Genomic DNA, 12,866 nt, shown 5'->3' with positions numbered 1-12,866 from the left:
ATTTGTATTCCCATTTGAATCAGGGAGGAAATCAGCAAATGTCTTGTCCCTGTAATTCAGTTCAGAATAATAAACACCTGTCATGGGCCAAGCCTTGTACTGACTCTTGTGGGCAGAGATGAGTGGAAGAGAGGACTGCAGGAGCTCACAGACTGCTCAGCTGAGGAATAGTCACCACTTGTTGAGTGCCTGCTCTCTGCCCCATGCATGATCAGTGCATACACTGCAGTTAACCCTGGAACAACATGGGTTTGAACTGCATAGGTCCACCTATTTGCGGATTGTTTTTGATAAATATAGCAGTACTGTAAATGTATTTTCTCTTCTATATGATTTTCTTTTCTTTTTAAAGATTTTATTTATTTATTTGACACAGAGAGAGAGAGAGAGAGCACACAAGGAGGGAGAGCAGCAGGTAGAGGGAGAGGGAGAAGCAACCGCCCCCGCCCCTGGCCGTAGAGCAGGGAGCCGGATATGGGACTCCATCCCAGGACTCTGGGATCATGACCTGAGCCGAAGGCAGATGCTTAACTGACTGAGCTACCCAAGCATCCTATTTGATTTTCTTAATAATATTTTCTTGGGGCACCTGGCTGGCTCAGTCAGTAGAGCAGGTGACTCTTGATGTTGGGGTTGTAAGTTTGAGCCTCACATTGGGAGTAGAAATTACTTTAAAATAAAATCTTTTAAAAAATACATATCTTCTTTTCTCTAGCTTACTTTATTGTAAGAATGTGGTATATAATACATGCAACACAAAATCTGTGTTAATCAACTGGTTATGTTATCAGTAAGGCTTCTATTCAACAGCAGGCTATTAGTAGTTAAATTTTGGGGAGTCCAAAGTTATGCCTCGATTTTCAACTGTGTGGGTGTTAGTGCCCCTAAAACTCATGTTGCTCAAGGGTCAGCTGTATTTTAAATCCTCACACTGACTTAATGAAGCACAAATACTGTCTTATTCCTATTTGATAAATAATGAAATTAAGGCTTAGAAGGGCTATGTCACGTCCCCAAGGGTCCATAGGCAAAAGCTTGGTTGGAACTCAAAGCCACTTCTGTCTAATTCCCAAGCTCAAGCTATCTTTACTTGACGCCATATTGCTATCTAAGAAGTTGCTTCTGATGCACACCCTCCCCATCTGCCCTCTCCCCCAGGACTGTCATAGGGAGCATCTGTAACTTCAGTTGCTTACTTAAATGCATGTGTGAAGAGCCGTCTACTAGTCATGCCCAGTACTGCTTACTCTCAGGGGCTGGCATTTGGAAATTCACTGGTCTGGTTTTAGGGGCCTTAACCTGAAGCCATGGAACATGTTCTCTATGTAAAAGTAACTAACCTCTGTGAAGACCACTGCTCACCATTTATCATGTCTTAACTGAGGTCCTGTCTTACTAGTTCTTCTGGTGTGCTATGAGCTAGGTAGTTGGTTAAACTTGTAAGAATTGTCTTTTGAAAAAGAGCAAACTACTTTCAAGTGATGATCCATTTTGGCTGTGCTGAGGCCTTAGTAGCTTCTGGGCATTTGGCATTATTCCAGAGAACCAAGGTTCCTTGCTAGGCTCCTTGGGGGTAGGGGAGATATAACTATACTGATAGCAGGAGGAAGAGAATCTGCCCATATGGCTACATACATATTGAATATATGTAAATCATTTCTACTGATCATGGTGGTATTCTGTGGCCTACGCCTAAATTCCATGCCTAGTGAAACCTATTTTTTTTTAATTTCACTGCAAGATTTGATTCACTCCTTGTAATTAGGAGTTAGGTGTTTTTGACTGATTAGTCCAAACTATGGGGGGGTGTTATTGCTTTTTTGGGGATTTTTTGGGTTTTTAAAAAATTATTTCTGTCAGTGGGAAAGCATGTTGCCTCCAGCTGTTAAAACGTCACCAGCTTGTCTGGGAGTTTGATTCAATGTCTCATCTTCCTCCACTGTGATACACTTGCTAGAAAACAAGCAAAAGGAAACTGCTGGGGATGAGAGATTGGGTGCTATTGAGTGTTTACAAATACTTGAGCTGTAGACTAATGAATGTTCCCTAACATGGAAGGAAGGAGTATGCCAGTTCCTTCTCTTCATCTTCAGTGCAGCTCATCTGTGTGTGTGTATGCAGGTATGTTGTTGGGGACTGTCACTTGTTTCCGAAGGTGGTATTATGTGGTACAAAGAGCATCTAGAGTCAGACAGACTGAATCCAAATGCCGGCTCTGTATGATCCTGACCTGCTTCTCTTCTGAATCTCAGCTTCCTTCAGTGTGACACTTGGGTGGTACCACTCACACTTGGGTCCTTGTGGGAGGTAAATAACCAGCACCTAGTGGATGCTCAGCATGTGACTCACCTTCTCTTTAGAGACAGGGATGTATGAAGGCTCATTATCCTATTTTGTTAGTCTCCCTCTTGGGAAGAGACCCTAAACTTTTGCTTGTCTGCATTATCATGGGTCACAGCTCGGCTAAAGCAGGCCTGGGGACATGAGAGATCTTGGGAGCTTAGGAGCCACCAACAAGTGGATAATACACACCATCTAAGGGCACCTGGGTGGCTCAGTTGGTTAAGCGCCCAACTTCTGATTTCAGCTCAGGTCATGATCTCATGGACAGTGAGATAGAGCCCTGCATCTGGCTCTGTGCTCATCAGGGAGTCTGCTTGAGATTCTCTTTCTGTCTCTCTCCCTCTCCGCCCCTCCCCACTTGCATGCATGCACACTCCTGCTCTCTAAAATAAATAAATCTTACTAAAAAATACATACAATCCTAACTATACAGTTGTTTCCTTGGAAGAATATACAAGAAAGCAGCCCTGAGGAATTTCCATTAAACAAACAAAAGTTTGCATTACTTTTGATCTTCATTCATCTGGGAAAAAAATCTGCTTTTGTTGTCAGGCATTCCCACCAGAAACCTAGGTGAGAGACACAACAGCCCAGGAGCCAAATGGAGATTCCAGCAGAAAGGCCCAGGGGCTTGAAAATAGCAACATCTAACCTTTGTAAAGGCTGTAAAGGCTGCTTCCTGCCATGGCTGCAGAGGCTATTTCCTGTGCTTCTAATTTTTCCAGGAGAGGAAGAAGCGGGGAGAGACCAACAATGACTTGTTTCTGGCAGATGTGTTTTCCTACCAGGGGAAGTTCCATGAAGCCGCCAAACTGTATAAGAGGAGTGGACACGAGAACCTCGCACTCGACATGTACACCGACCTCCGCATGTTTGAGTATGCCAAGGTAATCCAGCCACATCCTGGGCCCAAGCTGCAACATGGAACCCACCAGTGTTCTAACACTGTGCTGCCCAAGGTGTTTACCCCAAGAAGTGATATGGATGGAAAATAGCAACTGCCTTGTTAGAAAGGGTTTGGGCAAACTGGCAAACAAAGGAACCATCAATGGCCACTGGTTTAAGCTGGCCTAAAACTCAGCTGTTAGGCTGACATCAGAGGGACAAGAGAGTATGACAGTTCAGACCTTTGTCAGTGACAGAGCTGGATGGACTATCTGAAGAGTGAACCTGAACCAGCATGATCCTTTCATTAAGTGTTCAGGGTTCAGGGCTTCAGGTATTTCTCCCACAAATTCTCTCAAACCTTTGTAGAAGCCATTGAGATTCAGTATTCTCAGGTACAAGTTGGTTCTATCATTGTTATACGGGACAGTATGGTTCACTTCACCCAAGGTTTCCTAAGGGCCGGCTCTCTTATTGGTACTAGGCTCTTGACTGTGCTTTGGAGACACCATGACAGAGTCCCTTCCTTCCAGTACTAGCACAGTGTGCTTCCTGTCACCCCCGGGGTGCATCTGTATGGGTGGTGGTGGTGATTTCCCTTGCATTGCAGATCTTCTGTTAAGGTTAGTCCCCAGCAGATCTGGGTACAGGACAGGGGTTTGCCTAGAGCAGGCTCCTGATGGTTTGTGGGAGAACAAGTCCCACTAGGGAGCCCAGCCATCAAGCCATTTGTAGTTCAGCCCAATGAAAGGTGAAAAGAGTCTTGGGTGCCCTGAGCAACCAGGCTCTTCCTTCCGCAGAGATGCCTTTGTTAAACTGCCTTTCCCGGTACTGTCAGGATAGGCTTCAGAATGTTATTAAGTGAGTCATCAGCCACAACCAATTAGTGGCTATTAATGGTAATTATCTAGCTCACAAGTTCAAGATGGAAAAATCTTCCCCATTTTTTTTTCTCCTTTTTTGTTCCCAAAGATGGTTATGCTCTTTTATCTTCCACCTGTGAGATCATGGGGCTGAAGGTTGCATCTCTGTGACTGTGATGTGATACAGAGTTTCTGGTCATTAATATCTAAATGAGCACCTTGGTCCTAGCCTGTGTCTTCACCTTGATGGTTCCTTCACCCCATCCCCCAGATCCAAGTGCTTGAGGTTCCCCCACTTTGTCCTCTTCCACTTTTTTACCCTCCCCAATACTCCCACTGTGCGCATGCGCATGCACACGCACACACGCTATTTAACACTGCATTCATACTGAGAACAGCTAAACCAGTATGTCTTTTCCTGGGAATAACAACATTTAAACTAAGGACAAAACCTAACTAAAGGATTGAATCCCTAGGAGTGGAATTTGGGCATTAGGAATGGCAGGATGTGGTGGTTCTTCAGAACCAGCAGCCTTTCCTGGAGCCTCTGAAACCTCCCAGTAGGCAGCTGTGGTGCTCACCTTCACATTTGGTGAGCTGGTGTGAGTCCTGGTCCTTCCTGTGGGTCCTTCCTGGCCTCTTCACTTTATTGAGCTTCCATTTTCTTCTCAGAGGGTGACATAGCTATAGCTCAGCTCATTTCTGAGAATTGCACAAAATAATGTATGAGGAAGCCCTTTGCAAAGGCCAAACTATAGAAAGCCTGGGAAAATGAGAGGAGCTAAGTGTGACCACAGAGTGGCTAGTCTTCAGGCTTCTCCCCAGTGATCCCCACTCCTCTCCCTACACTGAGGCCCCTCCTCACACCTTGGGTGGGCTTTGTGTACCCGCAGTCTCCCATCCAGAAATGCAGCCCACTTACACACTCCATCTGGTCTGCCTCTCTATGAAGGTAAATATTCTGGGGGTTGTTTTGGTTTTAATTTTTGATCGCAATTCCAAATAATTTGGTTCTGTTTCAATCCCCCCCAATAGTCTGACTTTGAGGAAATGTGTACATACACATTATGTTGGGGGGCGGGGGGGAGTGGAATACAGTGCTTATTAACATGGCATGTTTTTGTTTACTTGAAAATTGCTTCCCAAGATTCAATCTGGTTTTCAGAAAATTTTTAAATTACATTCCCACGTACAAATAAATTGTATGCTTTCCGGATAAGTGACATGTTTATATGGTGATAAAGGGAATTATAATGCTCTTAACTCTTATGTAGTATGTCCTTATCAAAATCACCAAGCATGAGAACACTGTTTAGTCTCATTCATCACTCAGCACAGCCTCTTTCTGTCCACTCCAGGACATAGTCTTTGCCGTGGCCCCAGATAACATGTAAATTAGCTTCATGGAACCAAAGAACCCTTGAAAACCCAGTTTGCTGAGCCTCGAAGGAATCATTTAGACTCAGCTTCAATTAGGTCAGACCTCCCTGAGTTGGGCTATTGGGCTGGAGGTGGTTCCTTCTAGCCTGTGAGCTGTGTGTCTGGCTGGTCTCCTTGTTGATGACCCAAATTTATGGCTTGCTCGCGGTCTCTGACCCTTCTCACTATAGTTACCCCAAGTCCATTGAGCACTCACTGTGAAGGACATTTCTGTTCTCTTATGATGCCTGTTTTCTCTGGCTGCTAGCCTCATTTAACCTACCAGGTTAGCAGAGTTTCCAGCTTTGCACTTGCATAAACAGTATATGTTGTACTAGTTGCCAAAAGAGTAAAGGCTGTGTCTATAATGGTCTAAACTAGGCATCTTCAGATTGCCAGTGCATGCTTTCTAAGCTTCTTCCCCTGTGTGAACTCCAGGGAGACCAGAGACCAGCGAGATGGGCCTGTCTTTTATTGGCTCCCCAGCATCAGGGTAAATGATGCCCTTTCCTCCCCTTACAACAGTTGGTTGTCTTAGGCCATCTAATATATTATTTTAGGGGCTACACAATTACCCTGAAAGCAAATGGAAAAAGAGAGAGCTAATTGTTCAAGTGGGTTTTTAGCATACATTGACTGTACTTTCCTGACAAATGAGTGCTAATCATGGGGAAAGGAATGCTTTTTTTATACTTTGTGAGGCTGACACAGTGCACTCTCTGCAGGGTACATTATTCCTAAGACAAACCACTTCTAACTAGTAATGCAGATCTGGGCTCTAAGCACTCTTAATTTCCCTTTTTGAAAAGCCCTACCTTTAAAAATGGCAGCACCAAAGCTTCCTCAACTATGGCAAACTCCCATGTATTTATTTGGGGTAACTATATCCTGAAAAGAGGTGATTTTCTGAAGCTGTTTCTCACGCATGCAAGGGCTAACCCAGGGATGCCAGCCATGGGATGCCAGTCAGGGAAGCCCCCTGTTACCTCTTCCTTCCCAGGTTCTCTCTGGGCCTCTTCCCCCCATCTCACCAACCCCCCCATGGCCTCCTGCTGCCCCACCTCTACAGACCCGATATCAGAACAGGATTTGATATCATCCAGTTGGAAAGTAACTAACCAAGAACACTTGTGGTCCTTATCTGCTCTAGGCACATAATGGGGGGAGAAGCAAATGGGAAGATGCCCTAAGTTCAGGCAACAGAATGTGAACAGAATCAGAAAACAGATGTGAACAGTACTTCTAGTGTGGTAGTTGAGGAGAGGGCACAGAGGGGCTCCCCTAGAACTCTGTACCTCATTTTGTCCATTTAGGTTTATGGGACCACATGCTTAGCCTCACTCCAAGGCATGTGGGTATCAATGAATAAAGATTGTAGGTCTGGATATTCAAAATTAGGCAGCCAGATTGTAGAGTCACTATATGGGAATAGTCACACATATATCTGACTGTATGAGAGAGAGAGACAAAGTAACCTGATCATAAAATCTCAACACTGCAGAGTTTGTGTACAGTACTCCAAAGAATCCGGAAAGTATTGTTTAGCTGAAGAACAAATGTCTGTTAGTGGGAGGGGCAGGAAACGTTCAGGGCTGTAGTCCTTGACACTGTCCCATACTCCCAAGGAGCACCTGTGGGGCAGCCTATGAGCACTCCTCCCTGACACCTGGGACTGCCCCCTAGTCAACCATACAGCGATGGGCTCACTCCTGCATCCTGAATGCCTACTTCAGCCAAACAGAGCCCTTCCTTGCTCCAGCTTTCGGCAGTCTGACGTAATGCTGGCAGCAGGAAGTTCTAATCCGGAGTGTTTTTGTTTGTTGTGCTTCCTCAGGATTTCCTTGGATCTGGAGACCCCAAAGAAACAAAGATGCTAATCACCAAACAGGCTGACTGGGCTAGAAATATCAATGAGCCTAAAGCTGCCGTGGAGATGTACATCTCAGCAGGAGAGCACGTCAAGGCCATAGAGATCAGCGGCGACCATGGCTGGGTTGACACGTGGGTTTTCAGTCCCTGCCCCAAGAAGCATTTGGCAGCATGTCATGTCATGTCAGCTCTTGGTTTTGACTGACAAGGGGGGAAAAATGTTTCTCTAAATACATAATCCAAATGTAATAGTAACTAGGTTTTTGGGAGACACAGAGATCAAACAAGGCAGTCACTGCCTTTGAGCAGCTTAGTGAATCCCTGGGGAGAGGGTCAGGGGTTGGGGAAAAATAGGGGGAGGTACCCAGGCATTAGAGCTGCCATTCACTGATCCTTCCGTAGGAGCCAGACATTGCAATATCTTATAGGCATTTGATTCTCCCCCACACCCTAAGCTGTGGTGTTTCCATGTCCAGCTTCCAAATGAGGAAACCAAGGCTCAAGAACCAGGTGATCACACAGGGCAAAACAGCTGGGAACCCGTGGAGCTGAGCTTCAAACTGACTTGGCTGATTCCAGTGCCCCTAATATGTGTAATAGTAGGAACTAAAAAAGAAAAAGAATGCTTCTAAAGCACACCAGGGAAGGAGACAAGAATTCTCATGGGAGGTGCCGTGGATGTGGTCTTTGCATGAAGAGCCTTGAATTTTAAGAAGTAGAGGGTCGTAGGAAGGAGTCGGGCATGAGGCCAAAAGGACAGCACAAACCAGGAGTTGCCCAGAAGAGAGGCGGGCATGCAGTGGGGCTGCCCAGAGAGACGATGGATTCAGTTTTGAGACTCTTAGAGCATCAGACCTCCAGGGGGAGGGCCTCCTCCTCCCACAGTCAAGGAAAGTAGACTTCACACACATGCACATGTGCACGTGTGTGTATGTGTGTGTACACATACAGGTGCACACTGCCATAGCCAGCAAAGAACAGGTGAGGGAACAGCTCCTGAGGGTGGCTCAGTCTGAGCCCTACAGGCTGTTGGTCATTCTGGAAGCCACACTGTGGTCTGTAGGTAGTGGTGGCCTAGGCAGGACCTGGGGAAGGAGAGGGCTGGTTAATAACTAAGTCACTTCCCTGAACCCCACCATGTAGATGCCATGTATGCCCTTCATATACATGCCATATGTATGTGACCTACCACCCCATCTTTCTCTTGTACAAGAATGAAGGTTCTTGAAGATACAGATCTTGCCCATCCCCCCCCCCCAATTATTCTTTTCACGAAAGATGTGGTAGAGAGCCAGGCAGATTTGTGGCCCTGCTCTCTCCCCTCTGGTTTTTCATGTCACTTTCATTTGCAACTGACATGTATCAGGTTACCCTGGAGATACCTAACTAGTTCAGGAAAGAGATATTTAAGCATGTTCATCCTTTTCTCAGGTCTAGCTATAAAAGGTGCCTCCTCTCCAGGGACATTTGGTTTGATGGGTGGGGCTGGGGGGGCTATAAGGGGTTGATGTGCCACCTTTCCCTAAAAATGTATTCTTTCTCTGCTGAGAAATGTTATTTTTAGACGCCATTATTATTCTAAGTGCAGATTGACAGGCCTCCCTGAGCTTGCCTGTGTCTGAGACAGGGATCTGTTACAGCTGCTTCCCCTTCTTTTTTCACAAAGAGCAAGCTGGGTAGAGCCCCTTTCCCCCGAGAGCTGGTTTTACTCTAAAAACCCATCCTGACCAGAGGGAACAAGCATGTTTCATCCACTCCCATCCCATGTCCCTACGAGTAGTGGGAGGGCCAGTTACCACTGGGAAGAAGTGGTGAGCCCCAGAGGTCCCTGTGGCACCACCCCACCTCCCATGTGGTCAGCACCATGAGCAGCAAGAGAGGCACAGCCAAGATTTCCAAGAGGCCTTTCTTCCAGAGGTCAGAGCAGGCTCCACACATGCCTCTTCCTCTAAAGTCCTGTCATCTGAAGAATTCTCACGCCTCTACCCTTGCTTTCCTATGAGAATTCCTGAAACGGTGTGGAAAGAGCATTCTGCCACTTCCTGGCCGCAAAATCTTGAGCAGGCACTTTACCTCTACCTAGCCTTTAGCCCTCTCATCTGTAAAATGAGAATAATAGTGCCTGTTAGGGCAATGAAGATTCAATGAGATCACACATGTGAAAGCTCCTGGTGCTGTGCTTGGTACCAGTAGGTGATCAGTAGATGTTTGTTTCTATCCCCAGATACTGCTGGATAGATAGTGACTCTGTGAAAGGCACACACAAAGTGGGGGAGACAGTGTCCTTTAGCAGGCAACTACTCTTGGTCACTGGGCAATGTCTCTGGATTATATATTCACTCATTTAATAACCACCAGGGTCCATGGCACCATATTGAACTTTGAGGACATCAACATGAATCAACATGGAGCCTGCCCTCAAGAAGACCCAAAAGCCCATGCTGCTTTCTTCCATCAGGTTCCTGTTATAGGAGTCTGTCTCCTCCCCGTGCTTTTACCTCTCCAGGTTAATTGACATTGCCCGGAAACTGGACAAGGCCGAGCGGGAGCCCCTCCTGATGTGTGCTTACTATTTCAAGAAGCTGGATAACCCTGGCTATGCTGCTGAAACCTACTTGAAGATCGGTGACCTGAAGTCCTTGGTTCAGCTGCATGTGGAGACCCAGCGCTGGGATGAGGTGAGGGCAGAGCATGCCTCATGGGGTAGAGGGCCCCATGTGAGCCCTAGACCACAGGGTGCTTTTTGGGCTTTGGATGGAGAGCAGCTGCCCGCGTGAGAATGAACATTGGCCTGGCAATTAGGAGATTAACACTTGAATTCTCTGAGCCAGGGTGTTAGAGGCCCATTTATTCATTCGTTCATTCATTCATTCATTCAGAAAATATGCACTGCTGGCTTCATGCTGGCCCTGTGATAGACACCAGGGATGTGAGAGTTAGCAGGACAGCCCTGTACCTGCTGCTGGTCTGAGCTGCTTGTGACCAGCACTACAGGCTGATAGATCTCTGACATGGAGACACACTTGTGTAACATTCAAAACCTGCTGGGTGCCGTTTGACAGAAAATGTCACCCATACTCTCCAGGTGCAGGCTGCCAGAGCCATTTCAAGGACAGCTATTTCTCTTCCTTCTTCCCTCTAACCTGGACTCATTCCTGAGAGGATCAGGGGCTGCACCCATGGTCCTCACCCCACCCCACCCACCCATCCACCCGCTGAGGTCTAGTTTACAGAGCCACAGCAAGACCTTTTCTGAATAAAGCTGTCTGACTCTTCTCTGCCCTCTGAGTGGCTCCATTTGGTGAGGTGACAAGGTTACTGATGAGAAGAGGTGGGGCCAAGGACAGAGGCAATAATGGCTTCTCAGGATAAATTTATTAGGAGATTTGTGAAGCAGCATAAATTAGAGCATCTTAGAAACACTCAGTCCTTACCATGCATCAGGCAGACTTTCTCCCTGTTGCCACATACTGTCCCCCGTGACTCATTTCCACTTCTCCTGGCCTGACAGGTGGTTCTGGGGCTTAGATAAAGCAGTGACTGGGTCCCATACAGCACCAAGTCCACAGTCAAATTTGACAGCTAATAAGCAGTGATGATGATAATGTCAATTCTGTTTCCTTAGGTGTCATCTGCAATTAAAAGAAATCTGTTTGCAGCGCTACAGGAGCCTACGCAAACCCTCAAAATAAAATGTTTCCGATTCTGGGCTGCTTCTGTGGTCCAGAAACAGACTGTGTTGTTATTGAATCCAGTCGCTTGCATATTGCTGTTAATTGCCTTTTGTTTTCAAAGAGCTGATTTGTTTTTGCGTTTCTGGGGGTGGTGGTAGGGGGAGGCACTCTCCCCCTCTGAGTTGTCAGCCTGGCAAAATATGACACATCCCTAATGGATTCAGCCAAGTGCCATGTTTTCATGGGGGCTGTGGGGGCTGCTTTTTTAAGAATGCATTTGTTCCTTCCTCCAGGCCTTTGCTTTGGGTGAGAAGCATCCCGAATTTAAGGATGACATCTATGTGCCCTATGCTCAGTGGCTAGCAGAGAATGATCGTTTTGAGGAAGCCCAGAAAGGTAGGCCACCCAGACTGGCACGTTGCAGAAGGAGCAGGAGATGGTATTGCCAAGACCCACATTTTAGAAAGGCTGCCAAACCCCTCCCATCACAGGTCTGAAGATGGATGACTTCATCCTGGTGAATGTGATGTGTTTCCTGGTGAAAGACTAGGGAGCAATGGAAAGAACATGAGCTTTGGAGTTGGACACACCTGGGTCCATCACTCACTTGCCTCCGGACCTCAGGCAGGTCCTGTCTCTTCTCTGAGCAAAGCACTGTGCACTCAGATGTAGATTCCCACTTAATTCTCACAGTAGCCCTGTGATCTTGGTACTGTTTTCTAGATGAGAAAGCTGAGGTTGGAGGAGGTAAAGGGATTTGCCCGAAGTCCCACAGCAAGCAAGTGGGAATTTGAGCCAGGCTGGGGTGGGGACAAAATATGAGAACTCCCACAGAGTGTCCGGCATGGTGTTACCTGCCACTTTCCTTTACCGCAAACAGTAATTTGGCTCAGATAAACAAGTGTCCTCTGCTCCTTGGCATTTCTACCGGTTAAGTGGGCTGTACCCCACATATGGCAATATCTGAGATAGGAGCAAAAGGAAGCATAGAGCTTTAACTGGTAATAGCAATTTTAAAATGTGACTGCCTTCTCTGTGTCAGGCAGTAGCTGGGCACTTAACTCCATAACCCAGAACCTTGCCAGCAGCCCTGCAGAGACACGGAGGCTAACTGTGCCCTGCAAAGTCACAAAGCCAGAGAGAATGGCAGAGCCAGGATTGGACCAGGATCTGTCTGCCTGGGAACCTGATTCTTGTGACTAGGTCTTACTGCCTCCTTAGGAAGTCTTCTAATTGAAGCTGGGTGTGTCGTATTCCATAGCATCTCATTTACACTTCTATATGGTAACAGTTGCCACCTCCGGACACATTGCGGAACAAATGTCTCCCTGTTGGAGCTCCTCTGCTAAAAGCCCCCATTGAAAGACAGCATGTTCTCTTCTGCTTTAGCATTTCCAGAGCACCCAGTTGCTGAAGTATGTGCATGTTTGGGCAAAACACATCAACCTATCCATCTGTCTGTGTCTGCCCTTCCAAGATTCCATCGCCATAGTAACTTGGTACTCAGACAAGAGATTGGAGATGAGATTTGGAACAAAGGCCAGACCTTTTCCTTCTCTAAAGCAGAGGATTTGGATCATCTGAGTGCTCACATGTGAGCAAGTGTCACAGCTAGAAATGCCTTCCTGGCAGCCCCCAACTTCCTGAGGGTCTGGCCACATAGTCAAGATTCAAGAAATTTCTGTTAAATGGATATAAGAATTATTGAGAAGGGTTTTTTTTTTTTTTTGCTTTTTTTTTTTTTTTTTGCATGTGTTCACAAATGTTTGGTTGCTAGAACCGAGCCATATTTTTCAAGGTTGTCATTAAAAAG

At 46.4% G+C, this 12,866-nt stretch overlaps 1 protein-coding gene across 3 annotated transcripts in view; it reads left to right on the top strand.

Moving 5' to 3' along the window:
* The window catches only part of IFT122 (intraflagellar transport 122), a 71,395-nt gene that overhangs the window by 45,813 nt on the left and 12,716 nt on the right, over positions 1-12,866 (top strand). For all 3 annotated transcript variants that reach the window (XM_047744086.1, XM_047744078.1, XM_047744094.1), the window contains 4 exons: positions 3,069-3,230; positions 7,345-7,511; positions 9,886-10,057; positions 11,347-11,449. In XM_047744086.1, the coding sequence (XP_047600042.1) occupies positions 3,069-3,230; positions 7,345-7,511; positions 9,886-10,057; positions 11,347-11,449 (604 nt within the window). The remainder of the gene's footprint in view (positions 1-3,068; positions 3,231-7,344; positions 7,512-9,885; positions 10,058-11,346; positions 11,450-12,866) is intronic.

This window comes from Lutra lutra, chromosome 1 (assembly GCF_902655055.1).
Source record: "Lutra lutra chromosome 1, mLutLut1.2, whole genome shotgun sequence".
Classification (NCBI taxonomy): Eukaryota; Metazoa; Chordata; class Mammalia; order Carnivora; family Mustelidae; genus Lutra; species Lutra lutra.
Note: the sequence above shows the minus strand (reverse complement) of the source record. Positions and strands in the feature narration are given on the sequence as shown.